This window comes from Copadichromis virginalis, linkage group LG16 (assembly GCF_057382275.1).
Source record: "Copadichromis virginalis isolate Kocher_CV1m ecotype Utaka linkage group LG16, C_Virginalis_male_GT1.1, whole genome shotgun sequence".
In the NCBI taxonomy this organism is placed as follows: domain Eukaryota; kingdom Metazoa; phylum Chordata; class Actinopteri; order Cichliformes; family Cichlidae; genus Copadichromis; species Copadichromis virginalis.
The window spans coordinates 33,745,558-33,762,308 of NC_140633.1; the positions used below are offsets into that span (position 1 = coordinate 33,745,558).

Sequence of the window (16,751 nt, forward strand, 5' to 3'; positions counted from 1 at the left end):
ATAGAGTTAAATCATCCATCCTCTTTCCTCACTGCCGTCCATGTTAACAATCCATTTTCTTCCCACAAAATGGGTAGTCACTCATTTAGTCAGTCAACAGTCTCTTTATATACAATCACTGCAGATTGCTACTTTCAGGTAAAAAAGTGGTTTGGCCATCTCTCAGCTGTGGAGGCCATCCGCGCATAATTTCCATCCACTTGTTCATGCAGTTGGCAACTATGTAATGTATGCCTCTGAAAGCAGGACTCTTCAGCATGCTCCACAGCTTCTTTTACAGATACACTGGAAAATGTGCAATTTGTCTAATGTTCTAAGAAATAAATAGGCACATTCTGGTTCATCTGTTAAAATAATATTAAATATATGACACATATTTGCTTTCTACAGAATCAGGAACCCGTGTTTTCCAAAGATGGCAACAGATTCTTCCTCACAGTGCCGGTCAAACAAGGAGGACGAGGAGAGTTTCATCATATTGCCATGTTCACTACGCAGGTGAATGCTGAATTCATAGTCACTTTAAAGCTATATATGTATTGTGTAACTACTGTGCGTATTCATTTTCCTCAGTAACTACAAGGTATCCTTTGACAGTAGAGCGTGACATACCAGTTTAAGTGCTGATGGTGATAATACTACTTGTTTAGAATTAGGAAAATGCAGGCTTATATAAATCTGACAAAGTGCAAGTCCTGTGGACTCAGACCACAATCTCCTGTCTTATAAACATGCGACATGGCCCTGCCACCCCTCCAACCTCTTCACATGGACTTTGTAGGATTCAAATTTGCCCATTATTGTGTGTCAAGGCAACTAAGACACTATGTACCTCAAAGTGAGATAAAACCAATATCTGACCAAAGTCTATAAAGGACTGAGATCAAGACTTTATGTTAATGCGATGGATGTTGCATCAAAGCCGCAGCTAAAGTCACCTTTATTTGTGATGCTGTCGAATTGTTAATTAAAATGTTGCAATAATCATCTATTTCATGATAGCCCTCATCCCTCCCCCCACCAACACAAGCACAAAATCCAATAGCCTGTTCTCATCAGCACAGATATTAAAGTTTTCCCATGCACATCCACAGATCTGCAAGTTGTATGCAAGATTTCAGTGATGTTAGCAGAAATAAGCAGGGTTATTTGAAATCTGTTTTTAACTCCCTCAGATTGTTTTCCAATTATGGGAACTCGTTCTCCAGTGTAAGAATTCATGCAGTATTAGTTTTTGCAGAAATAAATCTCTGGCTGAGCCTGTTCGGTCTGTAATGGATTTGTCAGGTCTGATAAATGTTCTAAAATGTAAACAGGCTGTTTGGGCAAAAAAAAAAAAAAGAATATAACGCAATATTTTTATATTAAAATAACGACTTTGTTTTGATATTTGTAAAAAATAATAATAATGATAATAATCTTCACGACTGGAATGATTATAATAAATCTGTTTTCTGATGTGCATGGTCAATTAAAGTCCACCGAACCAGAATGTTTTGTGGCTTTATGACATCGTGTCAGGTAAGAATCAACTTCTTTCAGGGAAATAAAGATGCAAGCAGACTGAGAGCTGTCATCTCTGCGGGGTATCCTGATCTCCCCCAAGGTTTTCCCTCCCCTGGACATCCCAGCAATGCCTCAGTTAGGAGGCATCCAGGAGGCATCCTTGTCATATGTCCGAGCCAATTAATTCCTTTCAATTTGGAGTGGCAGTTGCTCTACTCTGACCTCCCCCTGAATAACCAGGCTCCTACCTCATCTCTAAGTGAGACCCCAGACACCGTTTAGAGCAAGTTCAATTCTTATTACTTCACTCATGACGTGTGTAATAATGTAATAAAATTGAGATCCTTGCTTTCATGTGCAACTTTTTTTTTTTTTTTTAAACACTACAGACCGGTACAGCGATCAAATCGTCGCAGAGGCTGCACTGAGCCCTCTGTCAGTTTGACTTGTGATTCCCTGGAAACATAAGTCATTATTACACTTATGATTAGAAGATTTCACCAAAATTTTCTCATTCCTAGAAAGCTGAATATTCCCATTTTGTTAATGCGGGTGCTGTCTCACAGATAGACCTAAGACATGAGTGCTGTGACAACCAAGTTTAGGCAACAGCGAGGTGGGTCTTGACTGCTTGGCATCATTTTTCAGTATTGAGGGCTTTTGTTGTTAAGATGCATACTTTAACTGAAACCTCATTTTTGTGATAACTTCTGTGATTACTCTTCTGGGAAAAAAAGGGGGCTGAGCCCAGACATCGTTTGGAGGAAGTTCAGTCTTATTCTTTCAGTCCCTACTTACAGGTCATGGACATATGTGAGTTTAGAAACATAAAGCAAGCAGTAAATCAACCACTTCAGCTTTCATCCTGAGCTTTCCCTTCACCACAGCAAACCAGTTCAAGGTTTCAACAGATACTGCACAAAAACTCACATGCCAGCAAAAACGCTACTCAATTTGCTTTATTGCAAAAAGGGCCAACATGTTTAGGGATCATCCTAAAACTAACAAAAAATACACCCCACCGTTCACGGGGAAGGGCTGCCCACTTCTCAGATGTGTGCCTTCCAGAAACTAGAGTCCAGGTGTGCAGACAGCTGGACTGATTAGAACAAAGGCAAATCTGTTTTATTAGATGATTGAAAAACAGTGCCAAAGGGCTTTTAGATTAGAACAGTAGCAAAAAGAAATTGGAGTTTTTAAAACCTTTTCAGCAGGAAGAAGAAACCCCAAGCCTCTACTGTCTGCAGCAATTCAACAACCAGCAAAGAGGCTTGACTCTGAGCTGAAACGAGCAGGACTCATAGCTGTCATTAAAGATGCAGAACCTTGCTTGTGTTACTGTTTTTTTTTTTTTGTTTGTTTTGTTTTTAGCACAGTTGTAAACTGTGAAGTTTCTTTTTTAGTCTGTCAATCTTTTAGCCATTTTTCCAAAGTTGATTGTGTGCCTTTCTTTGTCTGCCTGGCTTTTGTGATTGGGACGTATTTAACATCATCTTCTTTGACATTTTCATTTAAACTGTTATTTTTACTTTTTAGAGCTTTTCAGTCATTATTAGTGCCTGAAGGATGTAAAAACGGATTGATTTTTAAATGCCAGTTTTGTGCCTAACTTTGCTTAACCCTTTGGTTGCCAGATATTCTATAACCCTCTGAATAATGAAAGCTTTATTGGCTTGAGCCAAAAAAAATCTGGCACCACCTTAACAAATGGTTTTCTTGAGGATAGTCCAGCAGTCTCGCATGTTAAAGTCTGACACTCCGTACAGCCAATCATCCACCTGGTCTTCTCCCTGAAGGTGCATTTAAGCTGCACGCAGAGCATATTTCACCCACAGTGTCTCTCCAATCTCTGTTGTTGTGCTACAAACAAATAATGTACTGTCTGGCATCTTTGCTACAGTCACGTGTGAGTGCAGTGCTCCTGTGTGTTTGTCTGTTTAAATTTATACATTTATTTAGTCATGAGGACAAAAATAAACCACAAACATCTAACCTGTACCAGATTTGTATGAATGTCTCCACAGCTCATGGCCAGGCTGAACAAACAAATGTGTACTGCTCATGGGTTTTAACTAAAAATTTATATAATTCTATGACTATATGTAAATCTTGGACATATTCATGTACAAGTGTATTAAAAACATCCAAGGAAATCCATTGAAAAAGGAACAGTGTACTATTTTATTGTCAGTAGAGAATCAGAGCTATGATGGAATCTACTGATTGATTCAGCTCATAAATATTTCCATTTTGTTGGGTTAATGACTGATATTTTTCTGGCATGGGCACTTTTGAATATGTAGTGTTTGACTGACACCTGAGCATGAGTTAAGTGATGGCGCTCAGTCAAATGACCCTCTACTACTGTTGTTCTGATTTTTTCAGTTCAGAGCTGATCAAAATGAAGTCCGACATCTAACGTCTGGAAACTGGGAGGTGACAAAGATCATTGCCTTTGATGAGGACACCGATAACCTGTGAGTGTGACCGCAAAACTCCCCCTAAAACCTACAAACTTTACTGACCTCAATAAAAAAATTAATTAAAAAAAACAGTCATCCTCTCACCCCAGAGTAGTTAAGAAATCGATAGTTTGGGTTTCTTATAGCACACAACTTGATTTTAAGATTTTACGGATCACCTTTAAAGCATGTATGGTTCTGGGCTCAGGCTACCCAGGAGAAATGTTGACCCCATATACACCAGTCTGCGGGCTTACATCCTATGGTGGAGCCATTCTGGCCGTTCCAATGTTGATGCTTAAATTAAACCTGGCAGTGCCTTGACCATCAGGACCTCTCAGCTCACCACAACCTGCATGAAGAGATAAGGCTCGCAAATGATAAGATGAAAAAAAACCAACTTAAAAGATGACTTTTCTTTTTCCACTCTGTTTCTCTTATTCTAATTGTAATTTTATTTCAGTTTTATTATTGTCCATCTGTTTGATTGTTCTGTTTTACTTCTCTAAGAAATTAGGAGCTTGTTAAGGTGAAATTTGTACCCTCCTATTCATAATTCCTCTAATCACAGAGTTCCTGATCGTGGTTTCAAGCAGTGATGTGTTTTGCCAAGTCTGTGACCACAAGCATGCGTTACTGAATCTTACTTAGCTAATCTAATGCTGTTGTGTTTTTAAAAGATCGAATAGAGCTGACCAGAGTGCTGATCTTAAATGTTTTTAGCCACAAACAAATAGAAAAATTTAATTTAAAGAAAAAAAACAACAATAACAAGAGTTGGGTTGATAATGAACAAAGTAGTTAGTACTGAATTGTCTCCTTTTCTCCTTGGTTCACTGTGGATGCCACACATGGCACATGTGTGTTTTAGTAATTAAATGTATGAATTTCGCTTAAACAAAGAAAACAAGGAGATAATGAGCTTCTGTGTTTAATTTAGCATGTCTGTTTGCACTAATTATCTTTTATGTCCTCTAACAGTTATTTTCTCAGCACTGAGGGTTCACCACGGAGACGGCAGCTTTTCAGGTTTGCATCATTATTATTAATTAAATAATTTTTATAAAATGATTAAAAACTTTTCGAACTTATATCATGAGAACTCAAGGGACTTTTATTAGTAGTAAGTTTACTCACATGATGATGATGATGAACATGGGATAAAAAAAAAATATTTAAAAAATGGTTGCAAAGAATTTTTCACTTTCACAATTGTCACATTATTCTTACATTGATATATGGTTGACTTTTTGGAACTAGTAGAGATTAATCTGAATATTTTGGCCACTTTATCACCAGTTCACACATAAAATTTGTATTATTAATCACCTCCCAGTTATTTTTCTGACTACTGGTTAAATATAAAAATGCCAAAAAACTGTGAAAAATGTGCTTTATGTAAAAGAGTAAACTATACCAGCCTGTAACGAGACAGGTAATACTTTCCAGTTGGATATGATTTATTACTGGTTTGTTCGCTTCGGGGGAGTTATCATGAAAAAAGATCAAGAAATATGTCCTTTACTTTCTTACTCAAAAAGTTTTATGTGCTTTGTCTCTTTTTCTGTTTTTTAAATGCTCTTCTCTTCTCAGAGTTAAAACTGTGGGCCTGTTCCCCCGACGGTGTTTAACATGTGAACTGAATAAAGCCCACTGTTTGTACTTCGACGCTGACATCAGCCCCACGAACCAGCACATTATCCTCGACTGTAAAGGTAGGCCAACCAGTATCTCACTTTAAGGGCCATCCAGTTTTCCTGCTATGAAATGCCCTTTCAAATTGCTGTCAGAGTGTCTTTGGCTTTCATAGGGTGACAGACTTCCAAGTGATTGGGGTCTTATTATGAAAAATTATATTATAAAATAGTTCAGGGATTTGACTCTGAGGTTCAAACGTGGGCGTGATTTAGAGAATCACAACAGTCTGGTGCAGACAACAGTCTGCTTCCACCCACGTTGTTAGATCAGGGAATGAATTTAACCTCTTAACAACATGCAGGCTACCAGTAATACACACAGGGGTTAAGGTTAGGTTAACACCCCCATCTCTTTATGAAATATTTGCTTGTTTGGCATTCCCAAATGGGAAAAACTATTAAAGAAGAATTGCAAGTTCAAAATGCAAATATGAGACTTATTCTAAAAAAGTCTTGATTCAGAAAGTACAGCCAAACTAACTAAATGAGTTCACAACAGACCTGAGCTGTGTACTGCAAAGCAATTAAACATATCTGGGCTTTCTTTACTTTAGCTGGTTCAACAAAACCTACAACCCAACTCAGAGATAACGGGTATTCATGACAGTGGTTATCAGCCACACTGCTTCAGGCTATGTGCATGCACACATAAAAGGAGGCATTTGAAGTGTCATTTCGCTTTCCATCTGCACATAGTGGATGCATTGAGTGCAGCACTCCAAATCCAATTATCAGACATACAGGTGATAAGGATCTATAAAGGATATGAAAAATAAAGCAGCCAAATGCAACGATGCTGCTGCAAATAAAATGAGAATAACTCTTAAGTAAACATGTTTATTTTATTGCTCTGACAGCTGCACATTAGAGCTGTGAAACTCTAAACATTAAATGCTCCTCAGCACACACAGCACTGACTGTCCTATAGTTTGCAGCCAGATAAACAAAAGTTTTTGCTGGTAATTAGACTATCAACAGACTGACTGAGTTTTCTTATCTGTGTTTTATTAGCGTGGTGTAAAACAGACTTGAAAGCAAATGAGGACCAAGCTTAAAAACACAATTGATACATTTTCATCAACTGAAGATAGACGTGCAGATTCCTGTGATAATGCGACACACAGTGTTGGCATACCTTTAGAGGTTACATCTGTTTATCAAATGCATTTCTTCTGCTGAACATCTTTATAACACTTAGAGCGTATGGTAATGAAAAGAACAGATACAGACAGGCAATTTTTAACTGAAACTCTGAACCCAACCAGCTTCAGATCAGGATGTATGTTCAGCAAAAGTTACCATGGTGACCCACCCAGGTAAAAAGGCATCTGTCTTCACGACACTCAAAACTCTGACTTTAAGCTCGACGCACTTCACTAACCCATTAATCTCGTTTTGTAGCACACCTCTCCGGTGGATGTCAAGAGAATATTTGAATGCAATCCTGCTCTTTTAAAATTACTTTTTCTGCCTGCTGAATTCCAAATGAAACTTTCTGACTTTTTTTGCTGTTGTTACACACTTGCAGCTTCATAACTTACCCAAAACTAACACAGCAGTATTGACGTTTTCTTTCATTCCAGTCCTCAGGCTGATGAGCTTCATAGCCTGCTGTCTATGCCAACCAAAGAGCTAGAATTGAACAACTATACTGTAACAACCCTTATTATGGTATAGCACCACTAGGGGGTGTCATTCTATTATTGTAGTAGTTGCAGAGTATCCTAGTGTGAATGCAGCGGCAGCCATTACAGCCAAGCATGCTGTTGCCCGTGCATCTGTTTAGAGAGACCTTACCATTGTAACGGGCTGGCACCAGCGACTGCCTAACCCCCGGCACATGTATGTACGAATAGGATGGAGCTATGGAGACCTGGCTTGTATGGTTTTCTTCTGTTAACGGCACATAAAGGTCTTTTGTTCTATTTAACTGACTGGCCTCCAAGTTTTCCGGCTAGCCTCCACACCACATGTCCACTAGACCTGCTAGCCGATCCTTCTTCGCCAGACCACGTTACGATACATCAGCACATGCAGATACTTACATGATGTTGGGATGATTCCACATCATGGCATCTGGCCTGTATCACCTAAATGGACAGTTACATTAATAAAAATTAAATCTTTACAATTTTAACCATCTAAAGCAATTTGTGTGGCGCTTCATTCTATTACAACATAGCTGCAGATGGCTGCTGGTTTAAAAAAAATCAAATTAGGATTATGTTGTGTTTTACGTTCCTTATTTATTCAGCATCCATTTATTTGTCTGGCACATGCCTGGGTTTGCTAGTCATGATCTGTCACCCTCCTGATTCAGTTTAAAATTAATCTCTCATCAGTTTGAAATGAGAGTCATAAAATGAATAATTAGCGACTACATTGTGTGTAATCGCTTTTAGGGAGTATTATTGGGCAACAAGTAGATTATTTAATGAGGGGTAACTCATATTGTTTGTGGTTTCAATTTATTTTGAACAGCTGAAAGCTCTTCATGCGCAGGAGGCATTTGGGCTTTGGCGTGATGATATATTGGACAATAACTGCATTCCCTTTCCCAAAAGCAATAAAAATAATGGAGAAAGCTTGTTGTCTTCCAAAGGCCAAGTTCACGTAATCCTGACAAGCTTCTTCTCACACCTGTTTTCATCAGCACAAGCCTCTTAAACCCACTCATAAAGTGATCTGATTGGTTTACTGTTTTCTAGCAGGTACATGCACAAAATGAAGCCATTTCTCTGTGTAACATTGGGTCAAAACTAATACAGCCCACCAACAGATAAGTGCAAGGAAATAAAGGAAAAGTTGGTTTGTGTTTTAACTCAAAGAAAGGAGAGCTTTAAGTACAGCACACCTGCCATCCTATTAACCTCTGACAAAGTATATTAGAGAAGGGCATTAACAAGTACTGGCTTAATTTGATATTAGGGAGGCATCTCGAGTGACCTTTAACCCCTAATTGATTTAAGAAAATATAGGGAAGGTGACATAACAGCTGCCTACAGTGGCCTTTTAGAGCAGCTTTAAAGGAGCCCCTTTACATATATTAAATACCATTTAATCGTAATTGGGCAAACTGTCAGGTGGAAATGTTATGTGACGGCTGTGTGCAGGCAGGAGAAGGACCCAAAGTGCAGACTCCGGAGACAGAAAGTAACTCAAAACAGCTTTAATGCTGAACTCAAAAGGGTAACAAAAACTAAGAATACAAAATACACCTATGCAGACAAAACACACAGCAAGATAAAGGTAGATCGCGACAATGACAAACTGAAACACAGGGCTTAAATACATAGAGGGAGCAATCAGGGAATGGACAACAGGAGGGAAACACAGCTGGGGCAAATCAGAACTGACGAGACAAGGAAGCGTAAACGGAACACACTGAGATAAGACAGAGACCTTCAAAGTAAAACAGGAAACGCATAACACACACTGAACAAAAGACAGACTCACATGCAGGCACTACAACAGAGGGAACAGAGACGTGGGACCAGGGCAGACACAGCCACTGACTGGAAACAGGGATATAGCGGACAGGGGAGACAGCAACTAAGGATTACACAGAAACAAACCATAAGACATGACTCTAACAAAAACCCAAAGACTAGAAATTATAAATAATATAATAAACTCAAAAACCCTGGGTCAACGACCCAGGCATCCTAACAGGAAATGTCTCCAGTCATGATAATAAAGATGCTGGAAATTGCTTAAATTACTTAGATGCTCTTTTTGTCTCCTTTCAGGTCCAGGAGCACCTACTGTGATCCTACACAGTCTGAATAATTCAAGTAAGTTTATTTGTATCTCACATTTTAGAAAAAGTAACTCAGAGTTTGTGAATGAGGCGACATTCAAACACAATAGGCCTCTTGCAAGAACTGTAAATGTTATTTTCCCTTGACAAGCAACATGGGTGGGTGGAGGAGGGTGTATTCATGGAACTGACTGCTTTAATTTGAATCTATTTTGAGTTTAAGTGTAAGTGTTGTAGAAACATTTCCAAACAAAAATAGACGACAAAGTCAAATCTCATAAGACTTACCCGATGTTCCTGTTCACCACAGTTATTTTCAGCCAAAATCTCTGTTACTGTCTTCCCCTTTGGGTGACTGCTAAAGAGTCACTGGTCGCTGTGTTTCGGAGAATTTGTAACAAATATAGATTTCACTGATAAAAAGGAAATTTCTCACAGAGCAAAGAAACTCTTCTGTTTTTCTTTCCCAATTTTTATGAATGGAACTGACAGTCACAACAAGTAGCCTCTATGCTAATGACAACATTTCTGGAACTTCATGACCAAGATGAATTTTCCAGGCTGAAGCAAGCAAGTTAGAGAAGTTCAGAGAGCTTAGAAGCTCGGCTTAGTAGACTTAATAAGGCAAATTTATAAGTATTCAAGTAATTTATGAATATGCACTTTTTAGGTATACATATTCAGCCACTTATCAATGCAAATGTTGACATCTGCCAATCACATGAAAGCAACTGTTAGAGTCAAATTGTTAAATGTTGTCATTGTGTTACTTAAATTTGTAAGTCTTGGTGCAAACTATGTGATCAAAGACATTCCTTTGTTTCTGACTCCCTCCCCAGCCTGTTGAATGGTGGGGGAGGCTGTAGTGTTTTATTATAGGCACATCCAAGGTGAAGGTTCTGTTTTCTTGTTAAGTAAACTTCCTGCCTTTATGACCCTTTGGTGAGCAGGAGGTCACACAAATGCACCCACAAACACAAACACTCACGGGCACCTACACACACACACACACACACACACACACACACACACACACACACACACACACACATTCTCGCACATGCATACACACATATACAAGGGCACGACACACCACAGGGGGTGTTACAATGGGTGGTGCCTATGTAAACTGTAACTGTAGTCAATAAAAGGCTGCAAGGAAGGCTGTTTATTTAAAGTTAGCTAGGAAACAGGTGAGGAGCGTTCAGCTCCAAGAGCCTGGTTCCGACCAGCGTCCCTTGCTAGCAAGTAAAATTGTTCGATTACTGTTCATCTTGCTTCGTTAATGGGAATAAGTCTCTAAACCAGCGGGGCCTGTGGAAGCGCAGACCCAACAGCAACTCTGGCATGTAGACATGGATGTCCTGCTGATTCTTAGCATCAGAATGGAGAAGAAAAATTACATCAGTAATTTTGAAAGTGACAATATTGGTGCCAGACGGGTTGGTCTGAGTATTTCAGAAACTGCTGATTGTATAGAAAATTATCAGAAAAAGAGAAAATATCCAGTGAGCATCAGTTCTCTGGATCATAAAGCCTTGTTGATGTCAGAGGTGAAAAAAAAAGCCCCAGGAAGGCAACAGTAACTCAAATAACTACTTTTTACAACTGAAGTATGCAGAAAAGCATTTTGAACCTTGAAGTAGATGGACTACAATAGCAGAAGACCACACCACATGCCACTCCCATCAGCAAAGAACAAGAAACTGAGGCTACATTTCACATGGGTTCAGTGCACCCATATTGTGATGACTGCTTCCAGCAGGATAACACAACACGTCTCAAAGCTCAGATGATCTGAAACTGGTTTCTTGAACATGACAATGCATTCCTTGTACTCAAGTGGCCTCAATAGTCACCCGATCTCAAACCAATACAGCATGTGTGGAATGTGGGATGTGTTGGATTGGAAGATTCCCATCATGGATGTGCAGCTGACAAATATGCAGCAACTGTGTGATGCCATCATGTCAATATGGACCAGAATTGTTGAGGAATGTCTCCAGCACCTTGTTGAATCTGTGCCACAAAAAATTAAGGCAGGCAAACTACTTCTAACCAGGTGTACCGTGAGATTCAAATATTACTAACCCTTATCTGTTTAAAGTAGGGAAAATCCTAAAATAGAATGAGTCCCATTTAGTAAAAGGTATGATTTCTGGAGAGGGGTCAGCAACCCACATGTCCTGATTTACATCGGTACAGTTCAAGACATTTACTCATTAAAGCCACACCTAAATGCAGAAATAGAGGGAACTAAACATCTTTTCAAGCATTTAAAACTGTAAAAAAAAACCTGTAACAGAGTCTCTCTTTTACCTAAAACAATCCCATCTTTTCTGGAAATAAAAGCAAATAGTAAAGAGTTTCTGTAAATATCCTCACATGCAGCGTCAGATTCCTATCCTTGCCTGACAGTCGATTTTGTAAGTGGCTGGGTGGGCATTAGGCCAAGGAAATGTAGTTGGTATAAGACCTAAATACAAGCTGACAAGTATTTCCTCTTGAATCTGGTCGTACGTCAGAGCCAGCAGAGCTCACACGACAGTCACACTCGGGAAAATAGTGGTTGGAGACTACGATGCAAACAAAGTGATTGCGAACATGTGCAATCAACTTGCAGTTTCCTTGTCTGGGAAGTTGTAGCTTTGTGGAAGGTACATTTTGATACACATGAGTTATATAACTGCACCTATTGAAGGAGGTACAAAAAATGAAGAAGCATGAATGTTGCTCTCAATATGTGTACACTGCTGAGAAAAGACTGGGAGAGATGCTTTCACTGTGTACTGATCTATGTATACAAATGTGACTAAAAGCCTGAAACACTGGAAACCACTCTGCTCATTGTCAAAGAGTAGGGGTTGAGGGTGCCGCGTGCCCAAAGTCTGGTTGATAAGTTGGTCGTCACAACTACTTGCAATCAGTCTCCGACAGCAAAAAACAATTTACTGCACTCAGTCACCCACCACCAATTTTTCCAGGTTGTAGGCTCTTCCATTGACCACACAGTCAACAAATCCAGATTTCTTTCTTCTATTTTTGGCATGAAAATGGACACACACACTCTTTTTCTCGTTATCCACATGTATGTGTTGTCTCCCAAGGAAAAAAAAAAACAACAACAACAACAAAAAAAAGAAAAGAAAAAGTTAACAGCTGTGCTGCAGAAAAAGCAATTTGCACAGGGTTATTAGGACAGTGCCTCCATCCACAGCTGGGAACTCAAGGCCTCTGGCGGTTTCATAATGAGACGTCTATTGATTTTGGGTTTTCTATTAGAAATGCTGGATGAATTCCATTTCATTTAGCTGCTGTTCAGATGGCTTGAATGGAAAAATGGCCAAATCAGAGAGTCACTGTTCATTACATGTGGAGAAAATAGTGGGACTCCTGTTTTTGAGGCCAGAAGCTGCTGTGTGTAGAATGCCTTTCAGAAATTGAACTTTTTGAATGTATTTTTCTGTGCTCATCCAAGTTTAATATTGGCTACATTATTGTAGTTATTCAGCTCTCTCTATGAATTTGCCACAAAATAAGACTATTTCAGAAACAATCCCCTAGAATCAGATCTTATTTGTCTGACATACACTTTCCATCTCATCTCATTACATCACAGCCTCAAAAGACAATTCCGTACAGGTCATTTGCATTCAGATTATTGACAACAATTTTTGCACTCTTTCATCTTTTAAACACATTGCCCTCATCTTTACAGATTACTACATCCTTGAGAACAACTCTTTGCTGAAGGCAGCCTTGAAGTACAAAAGGATCCAGCTGACAGACTTCAGAACTGTTCCAATGGAACATTTTGGTGAGGAAGTGAGGGGGTAGGGCTAAATAAGTATATACTTCTGCCTACTCCTTTTCAAACAACTGCATGGAAAGATTTTATGAAATGTTGGTGAATGTATATGTTTGAAATAAAAATGAACTGAACTGAAGTGTAGGTTTCTGTGGTGTTAGTGTAACTCACTGGTGAACTGCAATACATCGACTTTTCTCTCATTTCTTGTTACAGATTTACCTTTGAAGATCTCGTACCCACCAGACTTCTCTGATTCCCGCCACTATGGACTTCTGTTGGTCGTGTATGTATCACATGTGCTTTCTACTATATCTCACAGTCCTTGGTCAAGTAAGAGAGAACAGAAAATGTATGAATATTTAATGCATTCGTTTCCAGTTGTAATCACACTCCTGACCGTAATTTGCATGTAAAGTAACCGGGGTCATGTTAAGTCAATCACAGCGTACCTTTGTGGCAACCTGTGATTCAGTCTTTTTCATATCCATTTGAATAATGAACCAATAAAAGCAAAAATAATCACTGACAGGATGAAGTGTTCTATGCCAGACTGATTGTAAAGAGAACCTATTTTCCTTATTTTCTGTCATATAAAATGTATGTAATAAAACTGAAAGGTTGCACTAAGGTCCAGATGAAGGAAAATAAACATTATTTTTAACTGTTAAACAGCTAAAAATAAGTCAATGTACCATACCTTTGCACTGGGTCACATGTTGCATTATGAAAAAAGCTATTTCAGTCTTTAGAAAGAATCAGCTTAGAAGTCTTAGAAGTACTTGTCTTAACTCAAAGTAGATTAGACCAACTTCTGAGGTAACTTTTTGAAAGTAAAACAAATGAGCAAAAATGCTAAACTTGAACAAATTCCTTAATAGTATTTTGATAAATACCGTAAGCCTGTTATTAGGTACTTTCAGTCCAAAGAGTTCTAATGACTCCCTGAAGGTTGCTGCCCACCGAGGAGCAGTGGAACAAGATGAAGGATGTTTGTGGTGCAAGCTGTGCGTTTGTTGTTTGTCACAGGCTTCAGGATGACAACCTAATTGGAAAAGCAGGGTTTCTTCCAGAAAACTGACCAGCCCTAGGATGGTTAGGGTGATTGCAATTAATCTGCACTTGATTAATGTGGCGCTATCTTACCACCAACCACTATAACACTATGATGTCATTGCACACACACACAGTGTTTTTTTTACTTGTTTTCTCATTTCCTCCCTACATTGCTTAGCTACATGTTGACAGCCAAGGTAACAAGCAGAGAGTGAAAATTTTGAAATTTGTCTTTCATAATTTTTTCTTTCATTTTTAGACCTCTTTTACTGTGGAAGTTGTATCAGCTCAAAAAGGAATTTCTTCCAGTTACAGAGGTTATATGACCAATGCGGCTTCATGCTGCCTGAAAGTGCCTGATTATGTTTGTTCTCTGTTCAGTGACGGCGCCCCTGGAGGTCAGGCTGTGAGTGACCGTTTCTCCCTCAGCTGGGACTCGGTCCTCGTCAGCTCTGACAACATCATCGTGGCCCGTCTGGACGGCCGGGGCGGCGGCTTCCAGGGTCAAAGGATACTGCACGAAGTTCACCAGAGACTGGGAACTGTTGATGTTCAGGACCAGATTGCAGCAGTGGAGTATGTTATCACATCCATTTTATTTTACTTTTTACTTTTTATTCTTGTACTTTGAGATAAAAAATTCAAAATATGTGCAAATCCCCTGAACAAGAGCTTTGTAACTCAGTTTGGAATTTAAAGCAGAATGCCATCCTCTTTTTATTTGATCTGAATATTTCTGCACTACTGTGTCTAATTAAAGTCTTGAAAATGGTTATCAAGTCAAGAATAAAGGAAGAAATCCTTTAAAGAATAAAAGTTCCAGATAAATTCCTTTTGACATAATATAGACTAGACTTAAATTGGAAACCATAGTGTAAACAGTTTCAGATGAAATCATAAGAGGTTCTGGATGTTTCATTATTTGGTTTAGGAGCTGCCAGTTCAGACAGCACATGGATTTAACAGCAGACAATACATACCTTTGTTAAATACTGTAAGATACTGATTTCCTTTGCTGTTATTTCCAAAAAATACCTAAATAACAACAAATTCAGAATGTTTATCTTAATGGATGATCAAAAAATCTATGCAAAAACTGTCACAACTCCCCTGACTAAAAAAAAAATATATAGATATATATTCAGTTTGTAACCCTTCAGACATATTTAATGATGGATAAAGAATACTTTACTATGCATATTTATAACGCCAAAGTAATTATAAGTAACTTAAAAAGCAAGTGTCAAAATCATATGTTGATCGTTACTCTAATATTTGTATAATACAATTATTACAATTAATTTAAGCCAGTGGTTCTCAAAGTTTTTCATGGTCCATTTCATTAGTTAAAAAACCCCAAAGGTTGTTTTCATTCATGAACAGTGAAACAGTTTCAAATACAATTTTGATAAAATGGTGAGCATAACAGGATCAACTAACTTTTTTTGATTTTTCCCAATAAAAATCATATTTACTCAGTAAACTCCATGTTTTTTCCACTGCTTGTTTGTGCTACACCGGAAATTGCTCCCACCAAGTGGAGCAAGATTGTCACTCTTCCAGGAGAGAACCCCACGATACGTCCAAAACAAAAGCTTATTCCCCTCTATGAACAGACACTTTGGAACCTTTTGTCCAAGTGATGACTATCAAACTTTCTCAGTGTCATCTTACAGGAATTGATCAATGTTAAAATGAATAAATAAAACAGGTTATAGTTTTTTTTTTTATTATTTAATCGTCAAATTCACATGTTGTACACAAACAAAGCACTTTGTGGGTGGGCAAGGCAGTAGTAAGGCAGTAGTTGTTGTTGCTACTGTTTGTACAGTAAGGTGCAATAAGTGATCAGTGGACTATAAATTCTCTGCTCGTTCATGCTAATTAAAAAAATAAAATCCTGTCAGCCTCTTTGTCCCACAGAACTCTTTGAAGTTTATAGACACTCTGCTTAATTTGCATTTTATAGTCAAAACAGGGAGAGTCAGGCACAGCAAGAATATGGTGCACACTGAGGATGGACTCTAGTCTCTTAGGAGTCGGGGCAGGGTCACCATTAGCATTTTTGCATTTAGCCAGACTCAACATGTAACGTTATGATGCTTTTTGATTTGGGTCTTGCGATGTGATCTTTCCTGTGAGTTTGTTGATCGAGAATTATAAAGAAGGTCAAAAGGAGCTGCAATGTCTTTGGGTCTAGAGAAAGCATATGAGAGGGTTGCAAGAGAGGAAGTGTTGTATGAGGAACACAGGAGTGGAAGAGGTGGTGAAAGACATGTATGAGGACAATGAGACAATGGTGAGGTGTGTAAAAGTTACAGGGTGGGATTGTATCAGATATTAGCTCTGAGCTGCTTCTTGTTTGCGCAGTGATGTTGTACAGGTCGACTATGATCCTTGCAGATGACATAGTGGAGTGAGTGGAGTGAGGGTCAGGGGTGATTTGTGATTTTGGATTTTTG

General features: G+C 38.7%; 1 protein-coding gene across 3 annotated transcripts in view; it reads left to right on the forward strand.

The window, feature by feature from the left end:
- Positions 1 to 16,751, forward strand: part of dpp10 (dipeptidyl-peptidase 10 (non-functional)) — a 251,290-nt gene that overhangs the window by 227,078 nt on the left and 7,461 nt on the right. For all 3 annotated transcript variants that reach the window (XM_085434453.1, XM_085434454.1, XM_085434455.1), the window contains 8 exons: positions 391 to 498; positions 3,892 to 3,983; positions 4,950 to 4,997; positions 5,562 to 5,683; positions 9,415 to 9,459; positions 13,144 to 13,242; positions 13,450 to 13,519; positions 14,671 to 14,865. In XM_085434453.1, the coding sequence (XP_085290579.1) occupies positions 391 to 498; positions 3,892 to 3,983; positions 4,950 to 4,997; positions 5,562 to 5,683; positions 9,415 to 9,459; positions 13,144 to 13,242; positions 13,450 to 13,519; positions 14,671 to 14,865 (779 nt within the window). The remainder of the gene's footprint in view (positions 1 to 390; positions 499 to 3,891; positions 3,984 to 4,949; positions 4,998 to 5,561; positions 5,684 to 9,414; positions 9,460 to 13,143; positions 13,243 to 13,449; positions 13,520 to 14,670; positions 14,866 to 16,751) is intronic.